This window comes from Diabrotica virgifera, chromosome 3, assembly GCF_917563875.1.
Source record: "Diabrotica virgifera virgifera chromosome 3, PGI_DIABVI_V3a".
NCBI classification, from domain to species: domain Eukaryota; kingdom Metazoa; phylum Arthropoda; class Insecta; order Coleoptera; family Chrysomelidae; genus Diabrotica; species Diabrotica virgifera.
In genome coordinates, this window is record NC_065445.1 from 15,032,877 (window position 1) to 15,052,458 (window position 19,582).

General features: G+C 31.4%; 1 protein-coding gene across 1 annotated transcript in view; it reads left to right on the forward strand.

Annotated features, from left to right (window-relative positions):
* LOC114327135 (serine/threonine-protein kinase/endoribonuclease IRE1) overlaps window positions 1–19,582 on the forward strand; it is a 54,332-nt gene that overhangs the window by 25,784 nt on the left and 8,966 nt on the right. Inside the window, exons 8-9 of the mRNA XM_028275646.2 lie at window positions 5,343–5,524; window positions 6,154–6,440. Coding sequence (XP_028131447.1) covers window positions 5,343–5,524; window positions 6,154–6,440 — 469 coding nt within the window. The remainder of the gene's footprint in view (window positions 1–5,342; window positions 5,525–6,153; window positions 6,441–19,582) is intronic.

Here is a 19,582-nt window from a genome sequence, read left to right on the forward strand (position 1 = left end):
GCCATCCGCTCGAATTGTTAAAGAATCAAAAATACTCGATGACAGAGTAGGATAGTGACGTCGTCGATACTCCCCTTGAATTAGAAAGAGACTACCGACCAAATAGGCTCAATTATCTCTATCGCAACCGTCACCCATTTTAAGATCGTAAGGCGCAATCTAGAGTATTATATATCTATGCCTAGACACAGCGAAATATAACCATAATAAAAACTAATGCAAAACTATGTGACGTCACGGGCCGTTTGAACTACTTTATACCGCAGAAGACTTTAAATATGTATTTCTAAGTTATTACGAGTTTTTGAAGCGTGAAATTTTGGAAATCTCATTTTTAAACAAAACTGAACATTATTATCTAATAAAAAAAAATGTGCAAGTTCCCTATTTATATATACACACAAATAATATATAGCATAAGCGATGACGGTCGCAATGACGGTCGCGATGACGGTCGCGATGACGGTCGCGAATTCAATGCTTTTTCCCCTATCCAAAAATCGCACAACGTCCCTAAAGAAGTTTTCACTTCAAAAATTATATTTTTTCTTCTTGTTGTTTACTTAGTTGTGGATATGAGTGGATTATTTAATGGATTTTAGTTTCATCCTAGTTGTTACGTTTCGAAATTAATCATTATCATCAGTCGGCCAATCACGTCCATTTCTGGGCATATGCCTCCCTCAGTACTTTCCAGTGTTCTCTACATTAGGCTGCTTGTAGCCAGTTTCGCGATACTCTTTTTACGTTGTCGATCCAACCAGTTGGTGATCGTCCTCAGCTCGATAACAAGTCCATTATCACCAGACGATCGATGGTTCTTATTTTTTTTAAGTTGCTCTTCTGACACTGTAATTGCTAAACGTACTTCAGATCCTTGATTTATGAGAGTCCTTACTCGTGTCGTGAAATTGTCTTGTTACCCCAGGCTGTGGGTGAAAAAACGTGATATAATTCAGGAATTTTTGAAACCTATCAAGTGTTGTAAAGGACGATGCCAGGAATAACTTCTACTAAAATGTGACCAAAAATATTGTGAGCTTTTTTTTTAGTTGCGATTTTCATTTGTTAAATTTGCAATTTTTAAAGATTTTTAATTTTGCAGCTTAGGATATTGATTCTAGGGAAAAACTTTTTAATAGAAAGTTGTAGTAAATTAAAAAACCTACAATTTGAGCTATGGTAAGTTTAATTTCGTTTATTGGTTATTGCAAAACAGCATGCGAAAGTCCAAAATGGCCGTTTTTTACAATTGCGTTATTTATTGTACAAATATTTTTTTTTATTTTTTAAACTTTTAAAATGAAGATCTTTCAATTCCAAACATAAAAAAAAATTGCAAGGCCGGATTAACGAATTTGTTGCTTAGATATTATAAATTGTTTATCCCAAGAGGTCAAATGTCGAAGGCTATAACTTTTTGAAGAAGAATCGTAGAGAGTTGTTGTAATATCCAATCTCCTTCTAAAGAGTTATGTTTTCATATTCTGATGTAAATAAATGCGTAAAATATTTTTAAACCTCTAATTTTTGGGTTTGAAAATAAGGGGGCAAATTTCGTTATAAACATTTAGAGCTGAAGCGGCCCAGTACATCCTATGAGTTTTTAACTTACAGATTATTGTTGCTGAAGAGGAAACGAAGATTTATAAAAAAATAAAAAATTTCTACGACCAGCTGAAGCCGAGCTAAATGTTGGGTTTGAAAATAAGGGGGCAAATTTCGTTATAAACATTTAGAGCTGAAGCGGCCCTGTACATCCTATGAGTTTCTAACTTACAGATTATTGTTGCTAAAGACGAAACGAAGATTTATAAAAAAATAAAAAAAATTTACAACCAACTGAAGCCGAGATAATTGTTTATTTTTTCTTAAATCGTAGTGCCTTTATTTATAACAATTAAGAAATTATTTTACAGTCATTGACTAAAGAAAGACTTAATATTATCTTAAAATAAAAATTATTATAAACTATATTTCATTTAATTATTAAAAATTATTTTTAAAATCGGTGCTTTTGCGAGTGGCCGAATTTTGCAAATCGCCCGGCTCGCTTCAAAGCCGCGCGCTCGGAAATTTTTTACGTAACTTGTATTAAATTTTGACCGAAAACAATTTAATAATATTACCATTATAATATACAGTGTATTTACCAGTGTATTTGTTTTTCTTGATAAAACTTTTATATGTGAAATCTCATTTCTGAAGAAATAATATTACAAAAATGATACATATAACTATATTTTTAATTTTTGCATTGTTATATAAATATAATAATAATAATGTTACTTCTTATTATACAATATAAAACTTTTTCTTCTTGTAGTGACTATCCGTTTTGGATGTTGGCGACCATCATGGCAATTTGGCAAACCCCATTTGGAAACTGAGAACCAGGAAGGCGAAGGATTACCTTGCTAGAAAATTTACGTACGTCGTTCAACACAACAACTACAAATCTTTTTAGAGCATCAGTACCGATTTAGTGTGCAAGTACAGATTGCCATGATGGTCGCCAACATCCAAAACGGATAGTCACTACAAGAAGAAAAAGTTTTATATTGTGTAATAAGAAGTAACATTATTATTATTATATTTATATAACAATGAAAAAATTAAAAATATAGTTATATATTTCATATATATGTATCATTTTTGTAATATTATTTCTTCAGAAATAAGATTTCACATATAAAAGTTTATCAAGAAAAACAAATACAGTGGTAAATAGACTGTATATTATAATGGTAATATTATTAAATTGTTTTCGGTCAAAATTTAATACAAGTTACGTAAAAATTTTCCGAGCGCGCGGATTTGAAGCGAGCCTAGAGATTTGCAAAATTCGGACGCTCGCAAAAGCACCGATTTTAAAAATAATTTTTAATAATTAAATGTAACTATATTTTATAATTATTTTTAATTTAAGATAATATAAGTCTTTTTTTAGTCAATGACTGTAAAATAATTTCTTAATTGTTGTAAATAAAGGCACTACGATTTAAGAAAAAAGAACAATTATCTCGTTCACACACTTTGTGTGTGTTGTGATAACGCTCTCGTTATCACAACTTCAGTTGGTTGTAGAAAATTTTTATTTTTTTATAAATCTTCATTTCGTCTTCACCAACAATAATCTAAGTTAGAAACTCATAGGATGTACAGGGCCGCTTCAGTTCTAAATGTTTATGACGAAATTTGCCCCCTTATTTTCAAACCCAAAAATTAGAAGTTTAAAAATGTTTTACGCATTTATTTACATCAGAATATGAAAATATAATTCCTTAGAAGGAGATTGGATGTTTCACCAACTCTCTACGACTTTTTTTTTAAGTTATAGCCTTCGACATTTGACCTCTTGGGATAAACAATTTATAATATCTAAGCAACAAATTCGTTAATCCGGCCTTACAATTTTTTTTATGTTTGGAATTGAAAGATATTCATTTTAAAGCTTTAAAAAATAAAAAACAATTATTTGTACAATAAATAACGCAATTGTAAAAAACGGCCATTTTGGACCTTTCGCAGGCTGTGTTGCAATAACCAATAAACGAAATTAAACTTACCACAGCTCAAATTGTAGGTTTTTTAATTTACTACAACTTTCTATTAAAAAGTTTTTCCCTAGAATCAATATCCTAAGCTGCAAAATTAAAAATCTTTAAAAATTGCAAATTTAACAAATGAAAATCGCAATAACAAAAAAAGCTCACAATATTTTTGGTCACATTTTAGTAGAAGTTATTCCTGGCATCGTCCTTTACAACACCTGATAGATTTCAAAAATTCCTGAATTATATCCTGAAATCGACCTATTTTTCACCCACAGCCTGGAGTATGTGGTCTTTGGCTGATATGGAGGTCTTTATAAAACTCTCTTGTTTTTTCCATAATGTTCTGTTTATCTGTTGTTGCCTTTCCGTCTTTGTTTCTTAGTTTATATATTTCTTTTTTACTTTGCGTGAGTTCTCTTTTTATTATCTTTAAACTTCACTTTGTAATTCCTAGTGTTTGAGTAAGTACAGTAGTATTATATCTTCTTAGATCTTTTCTAATTTCTGCTGCAAGTCTTTTGTTTAATTTTCTATATTCTTCTTTGTTTCCCTTTTTTTTTTCCCGGTTATGATTCATCATCTTTCCATTGGAGCTTTTGTATATTTACTAATCTTTTCGTGTTTGGTGACATTTTTCTTGCAAAATTTGAATTGTGCGTTTTAACCGAGTCTGTTATTATTATTGTAACCGTCGATACTTAGAGGTTTGGGATTATTACTCTGTAAATTTTTTTCTGCATTTTTTAAGTATGCTTTCGGCTGCTTTGGTGGATTCCAAACTATGCGGTTGCAACTGTTTATCATCTTTGCTAATTCTTTTTCTAGTTTTATCGTTGCTCTGGCTCTTACTGGTATGTAATCTCTTCATACTGCTAGTTTATTGAGTACAGTTTCATCTGAAAAAATTTGTTTTTTGCCTGTTATTATATAATCATGTTCACGTTTAGTTTTTCCGCCTGGAGTAACCCACGTTTGTGTTGCAACAGAAAGTTAGTAGACATTTTGCATCTTTCGTTTCTTACTCCGATTCCAAAATCTCCAATTACCACTTCTTGTTCGTCCCAGCTTGCCGTTAAAATCTTCCATTATCAGATTGTAATGGGTCGGTTAATGCTTTTTACTCTTTCGATTTCCGCATAGAAGGCTTCAAAGAGTTCATATACTTGGATTATTTCCAGATTGTATCTTTTATTCAGTTTTAGATTTATACATATAACACTTGCTGAAATAGAGTCATTGCTCAATTTTTTTCTGTGTGTTTTTTTTATATTAACGAACCTATTCCTCTAGTTGTCGATTCTGTTTTCCCTTTATAGTGGAATATGTCGCCTGATTTCAGTTTGACCTGATATGCACCTCTTCTTTTGACTTCGTTAATTCCTATATCCCATTTGACATGTTTGAGTTCTTCCCCCAGTTCCCCAAATTAGAAATTAATAGCTTCTAGAAATAAATTCTTTATGTAATGTTTCGGTTTCCATATCGGGGGCCGATTGTTGAAAACACAAGTTTTCATTACAAAACTATCACACTGCAAACAAAACAGAGGAATTCTTCTTATAATTTAATTTTTTCCACGTCTATACAAGATATGAAGGATAATTCATTTTGTATTTTTGTACATGCTTTTTCTTGCTCTATTTAGGTATTTAGATATCCTCTTTTTCCCATAGATTAAATTTTCTTTGCATATCTAGTCTGATCGCTTGTCAGTTTTACGTTACAATGTATTATAGAAAAAATTTTTGAATAAGATTAACAAATCGAATTCTTTATAAATTTTAGGTACGTGAGTTTCAGAGTCAGTCTCGAAACAACTCACAATCGAGCCAACAAAATTTCAAGCACATTAGCACGTCAACCACTCTAGCAGAGGAATTACCGAACGGATTGGTCAAAGTTGGTAAAATAACGTTCCATCCAGATCAGGTGCTCGGTAAAGGATGCGATGGGACTTTTGTCTACAGGTAAAAAATAATTTCTTTAACAATTTTTTAGTTTTGGTATCACTCAGAAGTCAAGAAAACGAAATTCTTTGTAAAAAGGGAGAAATTCAGCATATTTATTATTGCCAACCAAAAATAAGCATAAAATAAAAATTATCTTGACAGTATTGCCTGACGAAATGTCTCAAGAAAATCTATGCAAAATTTCAGCTGGATCGGTCGAGTAGTTTTTGAGTTACATGTCCAACATCTTTGAAAAAAGCTGTTTCGAGAAAAATGCGTTTAAAGTTTTGACAGTTTTATTTTCAATACTCACATAAAATCAACGATTCTAAAGTAATGCACACCGGAATATGTTTTTGAATCGCGGAGTAATTTACTAAAGAGAAGGGGAACAGCTGTTGAACATTTCTCACTACACTCAAGTGCGCTGGGGTGAAACCGCTGGAAAACGAGTCGAAGGTATGGATATTTAACATGCTGTATCACCGGTATTTCTGCTCAGATCAATCGGAAGCATTTCAGAGAGAATTCTTGAAGTAATGTACCTTCAATTAAAATAATAAAAAATCGAAAATTTCAAAATTTTTAAATTATGCCCCCCTTAATGCAAATTTTGTTATATTAAACGGTTCTTCTTTACTTTTAAGGGGTGAATTTGATAGCAGAAGAGTAGCCGTCAAACGCCTTTTACCGGAATGTTTTACCTTCGCCGATCGTGAAGTCTCCCTGTTAAGAGAAAGCGACGCCCATCCTAACGTCATTCGTTATTACTGTATGGAACAAGACAGAATGTTCCGATATATCGCTTTGGAACTGTGTCAAGCCACCGTTACGGAGTACATCCAGGGTAATTGTGATATTTGTCCCATCCCTCCCCTGGAAATACTAAGGCAAGCCACTTCGGGATTGTGTCATCTGCATTCCTTGGATATAGGTAAGGTAATTTCTAGTTGTCTAAAGTAATACGAAAATGTCTAGTTGAACCATGACAGTACCGGTGGTTTTAGGCCTTTACCCCAGGCTGTGGGTGAAAAATAGGTCGATTTCAGGATATAATTAAGGAATTTTTGAAACCTATCAGGTGTTGTAAAGGACGATGCCAGGAATAACTTCTACTAAAATGTAACCAAAAATATTGTGCGCTTTTTTTTTCTATTGCGATTTTCATTTGTTAAATTTGCAATTTTTAATGATTTTAAATTTTGCAGCTTAGGATATTAATTTTAGAGAAAAACTTTTTAATAGAAAGTTGTAGTAAATTAAAAAACCTACAATTTGAGGTATGGTAAGTTTAATTTCGTTAATTGGTTATTGCAAAACAGCCTGCGAAAGGTCCAAAATGGCCGTTTTTTACAATTGCATTATTTATTGTACGAATATGTTTTTTTTATTTTTTAAAGCTTTAAAATGAAGATTTTTCAATTCCAAACATAAAAAAAAATTGTAAAGCCAGATTAACGAATTTGTTGCTTAGATATTATAAATTGTTTATCCCAAGAGGTCAAATGTCGAAGGCTATAACTTTTTGAAAAAAAATTGTAGAGAGTTGGTGAAACATCTAATCTCCTTCTAAAGAGTTATATTTTCATATTCTGATGCAAATAAATGCGTAAAACATTTTTAAACCACTAATTTTCGGGTTTGAAAATAAGGGGGTATTTTTCGTTATAAACATTTAGAGCTGAAGCGGCCCTGTACATCCTATGAATTTTTTATAAAAAATAAATGAAGATTTATAAAAAATAAAAAATTCTACGACCAACTGAAGCCGAGATAATTTTTGGGTTTGAAAATAAGGGGGCAAATTTCGTTAAAAACATTTACAACTGAAGCGGCCCTGTACGTCCTATGAGTTTCTAACTTACAGATTATTGTTGCTGAAGACAAAACGAAGATTTATAAAAAAATAAAAATTTTCTACAACCAACTGAAGCCGAGATAATTGTTTTTTTTTTCTTAAGTCGTAGTGCCTTTATTTATAACAATTAAGAAATTATTTTACAGTCATTGACTAAAGAAGGACTTATATTATCTTAAAATAAAAAGTATTATAAAATATAATTACATTTAATTATTAAAAATTATTTCTAAAATCGGTGTTTTCGCGAGCGGCCGAATTTTGCAAATCGTCCGGCTAGCTTCAAATCCGCGCGGTCGGAAAATTTTTACGTAACGTATTAAATTTAGACAGAAAACAATTTAATAATATTACCATTCTATTACCAGTCTATTTGCCACTGTATTTATTTTTCTTGATAAACTTTTATATGGAAAATTTCATTTGTGAAGACATAATATTACAAAAATGATACATATATATGAAATTTATACCTATATTTTTAATTTTTTCATTGTTATAAATAATAATAATGTTACTTCTTACTATAATATACAATATAAAACTTTTTCTTCTTGTAGTGACTATTCTTTTTGGATTTCACATATAAAAGTTTATCAAGAAAAACAAATATAGTGGTAAATAGACTGTATATTATAATGGTAATATTATTAAATTGTTTTCTGTCAAAATTTAATACAAGCTACGTAAAAATTTTCCGAGTGCGCGGATTTGAAGCGAGCCGGGCGATTTGCAAAATTCGGCCGCTTGCAAAAGCACCGAATTAAAAAATAATTTTTAATAATTAAATGTAACTATATTTTATAATAATTTTTATTTTAAGATAATATTACGTCTTTCTTTAGTCAATGACTGTAAAATAATTTCTTAATTGTTATAAATAAAGGCACTACGATTTAAGAAAAAAAAAACAATTATCTCGGCTTCAGTTGTAGAAAATTTTTATTTTTTTATAATATTCGTTTCGTCTTCAGCAACAATAATCTGTAAGTTAGAAACTCATAGGATGTACAGTAGGGTGGGCCGAAAAAATTATTTGTTTAGTTTTAATACACAATACCCCCAAAAAGATGCCTTTTGGTAAGTATAATCACTGTATTTTTTTTAGGATTTTTAAAAAAACATCTTCAGCCCTCTACCACCCCTAAAGTGAACCCTAAATCAAAATTATTTAATTTAATTAGCAATACCTGTAAAAAGTTTCAATTATATGCAAAGAGTTCATGTTATTTTTTTTATACATTTAGAATAAGATATTCTACCCTCTACCAACAGATAATGATCTTGAATCAAAAATAAAAATAATAAATTCACAATTATTTCTGAAAAATTGTGTGTAAATATGGGAAACTACTGCACATTTTATAGGGTGTTGGGAAATAAAACAAAATTTGAACTGAACTAAAAGTTTATTGGAAACCGAAAACAAACAAAAATATAAATATCCTATTTTTAAACACACTAAAATGCGAAATAAAAATCAATAGAAAAATGCGTTCATTCAATTTTAAATTGTGCTTTGTTATCGTAAGTTACAAGAAAGTCTTTTGATTTTATTTTAGATCGAATAAATCCGTCTCTGCGTTCTGGCCCTGTAACTAGCAAAGATGATTCCGAAACCAATTTCACACATCTCTCCACAGCTTGCGTGTGGCATGGATATTTTGGAAAGTCAAAGTCTGCAATTATAGAGCTATCAATTAACTGTTTCAGCTCATCATCTGGTATGTCAGCTAACATTGGTGGGGCCGTTACTTCACATTCACTCCAGTTTATTAACTCAAAATACTCCGCAGCATTAAAGTTTATTTCTGGTATTTTAAACTGCCTTATTCCGACTTTTTTCTCTTTTCTGGCTTTAATAATTCTCCGTAAAGCTAATTCTCGTACCCATTGACGATTATCTGTTAACATACATAAGAGAAGATTCTCCGGATGAATATAATAGGAGTTTCGTTGGATAACTGCATCTATAATATTTTTAAGATCATCTCTTAAATATCTTGATAGTGTAATGGATTTGAAAACATGCAAACTGGCTTGTGTGCAACTTGGATTAAGCTTTATAAAAAACCACATTGGTGCATAGACTTTAATTATAAATTGAACAAGATCTTTCAATCTTGATGTAGGATGTTCGGTTCCAACGTAGAGGCGGAGAACTCTATTTGCCATTGTCAGCCATCTGGAATGAGCTAACTTTCCAGGGCTACGATTTGCTAAATTTTCATAGACGTTGCCATTTGATATTGCTTGGCATATGTCGTACAGATATGACTGGTCTGAGCTTAATTCTTTAGATGGTATTGTTAGTTCTGGGAGATCACTTTCAATTATTTCAAAATCTACGATTGGAAGGTGTTCGCATTTTTCCAATAATTTCCCGATCACTCCAGAGAATTGACGAGGTCCAGTAGTAGCTCCATCCAAACGTTGAAATAAATGTCTCAATGGCAACTCATTAGCATGTAAGGCACACACAAACCATTGCAAAGGTCGCTTAAGTTCATTTTCGATATATGTTATAACTCCATTTTTATGTCCAGTATTCACTATGGTTCCGTCACAACCAATCGCCACTAAATTATCCAAACAGAAGTTATTTGAAATCAGAAAGTCTATTATTGCCTTTCCAATTGACTTGGCTGAGCCTGCAGATGGGGTAACGTGCCCCAAATAAACAGAATTCGGTTCTTCTATCAATGACACATGTTCTTCTGCAATAGTTCTTTTATGATATCTCTCACCTTTCTTTTCCTGCACTAAGGTTTTGTCCTTCCTGCCATCAAAGTAAATACTCTTAATGGGTTTATTTGTAGACTGAAACTCATTACTAAGGATATTTCTGTTCTTTTGACGAGCTCTTCTAACTTTATTTTTATCGATTACTTTTGAGGTATCACTATCGCAAATAATTCCCACATCTTTTAATACAGCTGTGGCAACAGCAGCTGCTGACCTGTCAGAAATTCCATATTTGTCACATATGGTACCTAATGTGGGCAACTTTATCCTCATTTGACTACAGGATGGTTTCGACGGTAAATCAATATTTGCAACACTAGGTGAGGCTTCAGATGAAGAAGAATTGTCAGAGTCTGTTGATAACCTAGTGACCTCAGTAGAACAGCTGGGCATAGAAATATTGTGAAATTCAGATTTGAATTTTTGTACTCGTTCTGTTTCTTTTGTTTGTCTCTCCGTCCTTACATTCAACTTTTTAGTTGTTTCACGATCAACAGTTCCTATAGCCATATCTCTAGTGGACCGTTGATCCAAAAGAAATTCCTGTTCCTGCTTTGGTACTTTTCTTGATTTATCACACTTGCATGCAGAAAAATCACACTTACAGGCAGCAATGTCGAACAACTTATCCCTTGTTTCCTCTTTGAAGCTGGTAATCTTTAACTCATATTGAACATTTCTTTTGCTTTTTGGATATCTGATAAGGTTTAAATATTTATTATGATATTTACGTAATAATTGCATGATGCGGTCCTTTGACACGGTTGGAATTGACGCTGATTCCCATATACTTTTGATTTTTGGCACAAGCACTTCACAAACTTCATTAAAACTTGGTTCCTTTCCAAAATATTTAGTAAACTTCAGTTCATAACGAATAAACAAATAACATCGAAGCACATGTTCTATCGTTGGTAAAACATGACAGTTTAAGTCGACTGGGTTACCGAAAATTGGACATTCTACTTTACTTCTTGTAATATTTAATTTTAAAGCAGCCATATTTATGGTCGTGCTAGGTATTCACGCAAATACAACAAACACAATCGTTTCGGTTCCTCAAATTGATAAGACGTGCGATACTTAAAATCTAATTAAAGAAATCGGTGTTTTCACCTCGTAATTAAAAAACTAGTTATTCATATTAAAGTACACATATCGATATTAAAAAAGTGAAATCTAAGTGGTTTTAAATCATGAGCGTTAATAGCGGGGGTGGACAACCCCCCGATAAAGATGAGTTAGAGTGTGCAATGGATGTGTCCCGTCCGGATCATCCAGCTTCGCCAGTGCCGGATCTTCCAGCTTCTCCAGTGGAGGAATTTAGAGGATTCCAAAATCCCAATTCACAGATAAGTACTGTTAATGATTCTGATAATGTTTCCGGGAAAAATGTAGACGTAAATACGGTCATTAAAAATATTAATCAATATTCTTCTAAAGATAATGCTCCATTTTTTGTTTATGTTCAAAGTAAAACAGGGAGAATAGGGAATCTCCATAGGGTAGCTACCTCTAGACTGATTATTAATTCTGTTCCAGAAATTAAACAGGACATAGCTAACATATCAATAATAGGAGCTAATAAAATAAAGGTCGAATTAACTTCTTATACAAGCGCAAATAAATTATTAACAGCACAGACCTTAAAAGATAAATACGATACATACATCCCAATGTTTTTTACACATGTAAGGGGGGTCGTAAGACAAATAGACTTAGAATTATCGGAACAGGAATTAAAAGAAATTATTAAACCGAAATTGGGCAACAATTTTGAAGTAAGTCACGTAAAAAGAATTTCACGTAAAAATGACCAAAATGAAATTGTTCCAACAACTACTATTATAGTTACATTTAGAGGTCAACTTTTACCCACAAAGGTAATAATAGAAAAAATGGTGTATGATGTCGAAAAATACGTGCCAAGAATAATTCAGTGCCTGAATTGTTTAAGATTTGGGCACGTCAGTCTGCAATGTAGATCAAAAGAACGTTGTAAAAACTGTGGAGAAGATCATAAGGCAGAAAGCTGCCAAAAAAATGAACCAATATGCATTTATTGTAAAGAAAAGCATTGCGCTACTGATAAAAAAAATTGTTCAGAATTTATTAGACAGAAGAATATAAAAAGAACTATGGTATATGAAAACCTATCATACGCCGAGGCGTCTTCTAAGCATGAAACAAGTTTTTCAAGTGTAGCAAAAAATAACACAAATTCTAACCGTTATACTGTTACTTTAAAAAGAAGGAGGTTAGCTATGTCCCCAGAGATCGATGAAACATTCGAAAAACGTAAAGAAATAATTTCAAATCCAAAAACTTTAACAGAACCTGTTTTCAATAAGTTTAAAAATATACCAAATTATAATAATGGTTGTGATGACTCTAACACGGTAAATAAACAGATAAAAACTTGCGAATCATTATTAAACCTTATCAAAGATATTTTAACTTTTTCAAATGTAGAAATTAAAAATAGTACACTTATTGAAAACATAAAAGACAGTATAACGCAAATTTTATCTGACTATGAGTAACTTAAATATACTGCAATGGAATGCTAGATCAATTTTGTGTAATAAAGGTCACTTTGAAAAATACATTTTCGACAATAAAATTAATGTAGTTTTGCTTTCGGAAACTTGGTTAAAGAAATCTTCACATTTTTTTGTTAATAATTTTAATATATTTAGACAGGACCGTAATGACAATTTTGGAGGAGTTGCAATCTTATTAAGAAAATACTTTACCTTTTTTCCTAAGCCAAAATTTACTCCGATAAAGGATGTCGAATGTGTGTCGGTATCAGTTTCAATAAATAAAAATATAAAAATCCATCTATACTCTATATATGCCAAACCAAAACTAAACATTAGAGAAACAGATTGGGTTACCTTTTTTGATAGCTTAGAAAAGCCATTTTTGGTAGGAGGAGATTTCAATTGTCATCATACTGCATGGGGAAATAGTTATTCAGACATAGCGGGTTCAAGTCTTCTCGGTGCTATAGAGGAGTGTAACTTAAATTATTTAAATACAGGAAGCGAAACATTAATACCTAGATTTGGAAGTAATAACAAATCTGCTATAGATATTACAATATGCTCTAGAGATATAACTTTAAATTGTGATTGGAAAACTGATATTACACCATTAGGTACTTCCAATCATTTTCCTGTTCTAATTGAAACACATTTTAATACTACTAAATTATCCTTTAAGTGTAAAAACCAAGTTAATTTAAATAAAGCTGACTGGTCTTTTTTCTCTCAGATAGTAGATGAACAATTAGATGGAAGTAATAACGAAAGGTCATATAAAAGTTTTATAGAGTCAATAAATCATGCTACAAAACTAGCAATCCCACAGAAGAGAACAGAGATCAAATCAGAATTTAGCAAAGTTTGGTGGAATCAGAGATGTGCAAATGCTATTAAATGTCAACAAGAAGCTTTTTTGCTTTATAAAAGGCAGTCAAATTTAACTAACTATTTAAAATATAAAAATTCAGTAGCAGTAGCCAAAAAAATAATATTACAAAGCAAAAAAGATTCTTGGCAAGATTTTTGCAAACAACTTAACAGAAACACACCAATAAAAGATATATGGAAGTATATAAAGAAAATAAAAAATACATTTAATCCCCCAAGAAATAGGATCCAAATAGGTGAGTGGGTAGAAACATTCTTTAATAAAATTGCTCCAAGTTGGGTGGAAACAAATATTCGGCCGACTATTTCACTGAGCACGGATGATATAGATAGTGAATTTTCAAGTATGGAAATAAAACAAAGCCTTAAAACAAACAATAACACAGCACCTGGAGTTGATAACATTTATTATAAAATGCTCGCTAGTTTGTCAGAATCAAGTATTGAAATTTTTCGCAACATAATTAACTCAATATGGAATCGGGCAGAATTTCCAACAAGCTGGAAGGAATATAAAGCAATCCCAATTCTGAAACCAAATAGAGATGCGGAAGATCCAGAGTCATATAGAGCAATTTCTCTAGCTTCTTGTGTATTAAAAACTGTAGAAAGAATGATCAAAGTCAGACTAGTTCATTGGCTCGAAAATAATAAAAAATTACCTAAATTACAGTTTGGCTTCAGAAGAGGATGCTCAACTATTGAAAATATCGGCAACCTAGTAAGTGATATAAATATCGCCTTTACTAATAACAACTCCGTTCCAGCAATTTTCGTAGACATAGAATCAGCATATGATAACGTCATATTAGACATTCTCTATGAAAAAATGGAAAAAATGGGAATCTCCCAATCTTTGACCTCACGTATAAGATTACTATATTCCGATAGGTCAGTGTCAATAAATATAAATGATGAAACATTGGGACCTAAAACGACCAATATTGGGTTACCACAAGGAAGTATACTAAGCCCTGTACTATACTTAATATATACAGCAGATCTGGAAAGTAAAATTAAATGTAGTGAGACCGTTTCTATACTACAATTTGCCGATGACATTTGTATATATTCCCCATGCCAGTATATCGAAGAAGGGTGCAAAAAATTAAATATAGCCTATAAGAACCTTAATAAATGGTGCAATGAAAATGGCCTAAAAATTTCCAGGAAAAAAACAGAAGTCTGCATTTTTACGAGGAAAAGAAAACACATTCCAACAGAAATAACATTGGATACAACAAAGTATAGTGTACGGGCATCTGTAAAATACCTAGGAATGTATCTGGATAAAAAAATGACATGGAAAAACCACATAGATTATTTAATCAAGAAAACTGAAAAAGGAATTAACATCTTACGGTCAGTGTGTGGAACAAAATGGGGATCAGATCCAAACGTAGCAATCCTTTTGTACAAATCCTACATTAGGTCAATACTGGATTATGGTAGTTTCTTCTATGACCAAGCTTCCAAAAGTCAACTAGAAAAAATAGATCACGTAGTAAATAAGTGTCTAAGGCTATGCCTAGGGGCTTTAAAAAGTACACCAATTGATTGCTTATTTGCCGAAGTAGCAGAAACTCCACTAAAATATCGCCGAAAGATTTTAGCTTCCAATTTTATAGCTAAATTAAGTTCTAAAAATAGCAACTTAGTCCAAAAAATCAATATACTGTTTACATCGGATCTTACCCATAGTTATTGGAAGTTGAAAAAAAGTTTAACTATTACTGAGTCATATTATGTAATAAATAACGTAATAGAAGAAATATACTCTTCAGATATAGATCCATTATATAGCATAAATATTTATAACATCCATCCAATTAACTGTGTTTTTCTCCAAGACTATTCAAAATTTCACCCAAGGATTAGACAATACATATTTGAGGAGGATTTAGAAAAGTATCTTCCCAGATGTCAATATATATTCACGGATGCATCAAAGAACAACAAGAAAGTAGGTTGCGCTATATTTGATCCACATAAAAATCATAAAAAATCCTTTAAATTAAATGAAAAGCTTACAATATATACTGCAGAATTAATAGCCATATTAGAAGCTCTCCTGTATATAAGTAATATGAAAATTACAGCAGAATCATTTGCAATTTGTTCTGATAGTAAAAGTGCTATTATGAAAATAAAAAATATCCACCAAGTCAGTAGTAATTATATTTTGACTACTATAATTATTAAACTTCAAGAATTACAAACAAAAAAAATCAATGTATCATTAGTTTGGATTAAAGGACATTGTGGAATAAAAGAGAATGAAGAAGTGGACGAAGATGCTAAGAAAGGAAGTAGAACTGGAGAGCTTTTAAGTTATAAATGTCCCCACAGTGAAATTGCCTGCCACGTAAAACCCATAATACTAGCCGAATGGAGAGAAATGTATAGTAACAGTCCAAAGGGAAAATTTTATAAAAACATAGTTACCAAGCCTCCTGGCCAGTCTTGGTTCTCAAGACTGTCGGGAAGCAAGCGGTTTTTCTCTGTTTTGTGCAGGTTAAGGTTCAACCATGTTTTAACTCCCCAGTACAAATATAAAATAAAATTGAGTGATTCTCCTAATTGTTCATGTGGAGAAGAAGGTACAGCGGAGCACATGATCCTAGGCTGTTCTAGAATAATAAACGAGGTTAAATTATTAAATGAAGAAATGGCCAAAATACCCAAAATCACCAGACCATATAACCTAACTCAACTATTAAGAGCAGAAGATTTCAATGTTTATCAAATTTTGTACAAACATATTTTATGTATTAGATTAAGTTTATAACCTATGTTTTTTTTTTCCTTTCGTGTTAAGCCCTACGCCTATCCGAGGTCCACCTGTCTCGTCTAAATGCTCTGATCGACCCCTGAGCGTCAAATTGTGTCCTAGTCTAATATCCCAAATTATATTGAAAAAGACAATGAAAAATAAAAAAAAAAATATATCAAAAAAAATATATATATATAAAAAAAAAAAAATAAAAAAAAAAATAAATAAATAAAAAAAAATACATAAAAAAATGATAAAAAAAAAATCAAAATGAAAAGAAATAATTCCAAATAAAAACAAAAATCGTTGAAAATTAGATATAGGTATATAAAATAGTTCTTTGTAAAATTGGAGCAGGATTGTGATTGGATACATACCTGAACAAATCAGTAGAAAGCAGGAAGCACTCCTTTGGAGCTTCCGCATAAATAATACAAATAATCCCAAAAAGGTAGGATGGCGAATGGACATTGACTCCGAAGCCAATAATGCTCAAACACACACACACACAACAAACACAATCTATTCGTCTTGGCTTTCAACAAATAAACAATAAACATGCGTTTCACCCGAAAGCTTATTTCGCACTAAGAAGATAAGCGACGACAAGTACCATAACTCTCGACGATCCATCTCAGCCGGGACTGTTCGATTGTATCCGAGGCTTCACGACCAAGACCATCAGTATTAAATACTTTTATATTATATTATTATACTTTTTATGCTTTAAAGTTATACGGAGTTAATTTTACATTTTGTGTTTGGAAAAAGTTGGAAAATTGAGATTTTATTTTAGTTAGAGGGTGGTAGAGGGCTGATAAAATCATTTTAAAATAATAAGAAAAAAACAAAAGATTTATACACGGTAAAAGACAAACTTTGAGCGGTATTGTGTTCCTAATTTATTTATTTATTTTTCAAGGTCACTTAAGGGCTGGTAGAGGGCTGAAGACATTTTTTCAAAATAAAACAAAAAATCACAAGTATTTTTTACACATATACGCATCTTTTTACGGGTATTGCGTTCCTGTTTGATTCGTTTTTTTTCTGAAGTCCAGTTTCGGCCCACCCTAATGTACAGGGCCGCTTCAGCTCTAAATGTTTATAACGAAATTTGCCCCCTTATTTTCAAACCCAAAAATTATCTCGGCTTCAGTTGGTCGTAGAAATTTTTTATTTTTTTATAAATTTTCGTTTCATCTTCAGCAACAATAATCTGTAAGTTAAAAACTCATAGGATGTACAGGGCCGCTTCAGCTCTAAATGTTTTTAACGAAATTTGCCCTCTTATTTTCAAACCCCAAAATTAGAGGTTTAAAAATGTTTTACGCATTTATTTACATCAGAATGTGAAAATATAACTCTTTAGAAGGAGATTGGATGTTTCACCAACTATCTACAATTTTTTTTCAAAAAGTTATAGCCTTCGACATTTGACCTCTTGGTATAAACAATTTATAATATCTAAGCAACAAATTCGTTAATCTGGCTTTACAATTTTTTTTTTATGTTTGGAATTGAAAGATCTTCATGCTAAAGCTTTAAAAAATAAAAAAAATTATGTGTACAATAAATAATGCAATTGTAAAAAACGGCCATTTTGGACCTTTCCCGGGCTGTTTTGCAATAACCAATTAACGAAATTAAACTTATCATAGCTCAAATTGTAGGTTTTTTAATTTACTACAAGTTTCTATTAAAAAGTTTTTCTCTAAAATCAATATCCTAAGCTGCAAAACTAAAAATCATTAAAAATTGCAAATTTAACAAATGAAAATCGCAATAGAAAAAAAAGCGCACAATATTTTTGGTTACATTTTAGTAGAAGTTATTCCTGGCATCGTCCTTTACAACACCTGATAGGTTTCAAAAATTCCTGAATTATATCACGTTTTTTCACCCACAGCCTGGGGTACTTGTAATGCTGTCTTTTTTGCGAAGTTAACGATTTGCGTTTTTTGACCATGGACTGTCAGTCTGTCTTATTTACACCAGTTCTTCTTATTGCGCCATCTCCTTTCGAAGGTTGTCGATTTAAATGGCTACTGTAGCTTTGGAAACTGCTGCACGAAAAATTTCTGCGGATGAACGATCAAACCATCTTTTCAGGTCCTTCAGCCACGACTTCTGGCGTCTTCCATTTGCTCCCAAATATTTTATGGGCGTTACCTGCTCTATTATTTGTCCCTTGGCATACAAATGTGAGTTTATTAGTGTTTTTGAGAATACTAAAATTTTAGTTTTGGAAACGTTTAAGTGTAAACCAAACATTTCGCTATGACGAACTACCGCATTTATTATATTTTGTAGTTCTTGTGCGTTGCTTGCTATTAGGACGGTATCATCGTACTTGATGCTGTCTATGTTGGTTCCGTTAATCTTGATTCCACTTTGGACCTCGTCTAATGCTTCTCTCAATATAAACTCCGAATAATATTGAAAGTCAGAAAAATGTCATATTGAAAGCATTGAGAAAGTTCAGAAAAAGAATGTGTGTGTACTTTGTACGCACGTAAGAAGTTATACTTCTATTATATAATTTCAAAGAAATTAATATACTTTTTATTTATATTTTGTTTAAATATTAAACTAATTTATACTTACTACTTCTCAAACATTTTTATTAGAACAGTGCCAAAAATTAAAATAATAAAAGAATAAAACACACACAAACACATTAAACAAGCCACAAATGATGTCTGAACATTAATTGTCGAAAATTTTTTTTAACTAAATACGTATTTTCTGAAAATACAATTATATAATAAATATACTTACAATCATAAAATGTATTAAAAAAACAAAAAAGAAAGTTTCTATTGGGACTCGAACCAGCGCTGATAAGAGCGGTTGGTATTGGAATTCATTCGCCTTCTCCGCTTAGCCACGGACACTATGTGTCATTATTTACGAAGATCGACTAACTAAACGGATTAAACTTGTGATATTTTGATATTTTGAAAATTGATCAAATTATTTTAATTTTGAATTGAAATGATTTAGAATTGAAAAAATACAACAAAACATAGAGTAAAAAACAATATATTAGGTGAATATTGATAGAAATTTTGATGGTAATCAAATTATATAAATAAAAGTATTACATACTATGTATTTTGGCAGATCAAATAGGTAGGTTTATACCCATGATACATTAACAATAATTATTACGTACCTGTTGCTTTTAAAAACTATTTAAAAGTCACTACAATATTATAAACTTTTTTGTTTCTGTCCTCACAACAATAAAACTAATATATTAT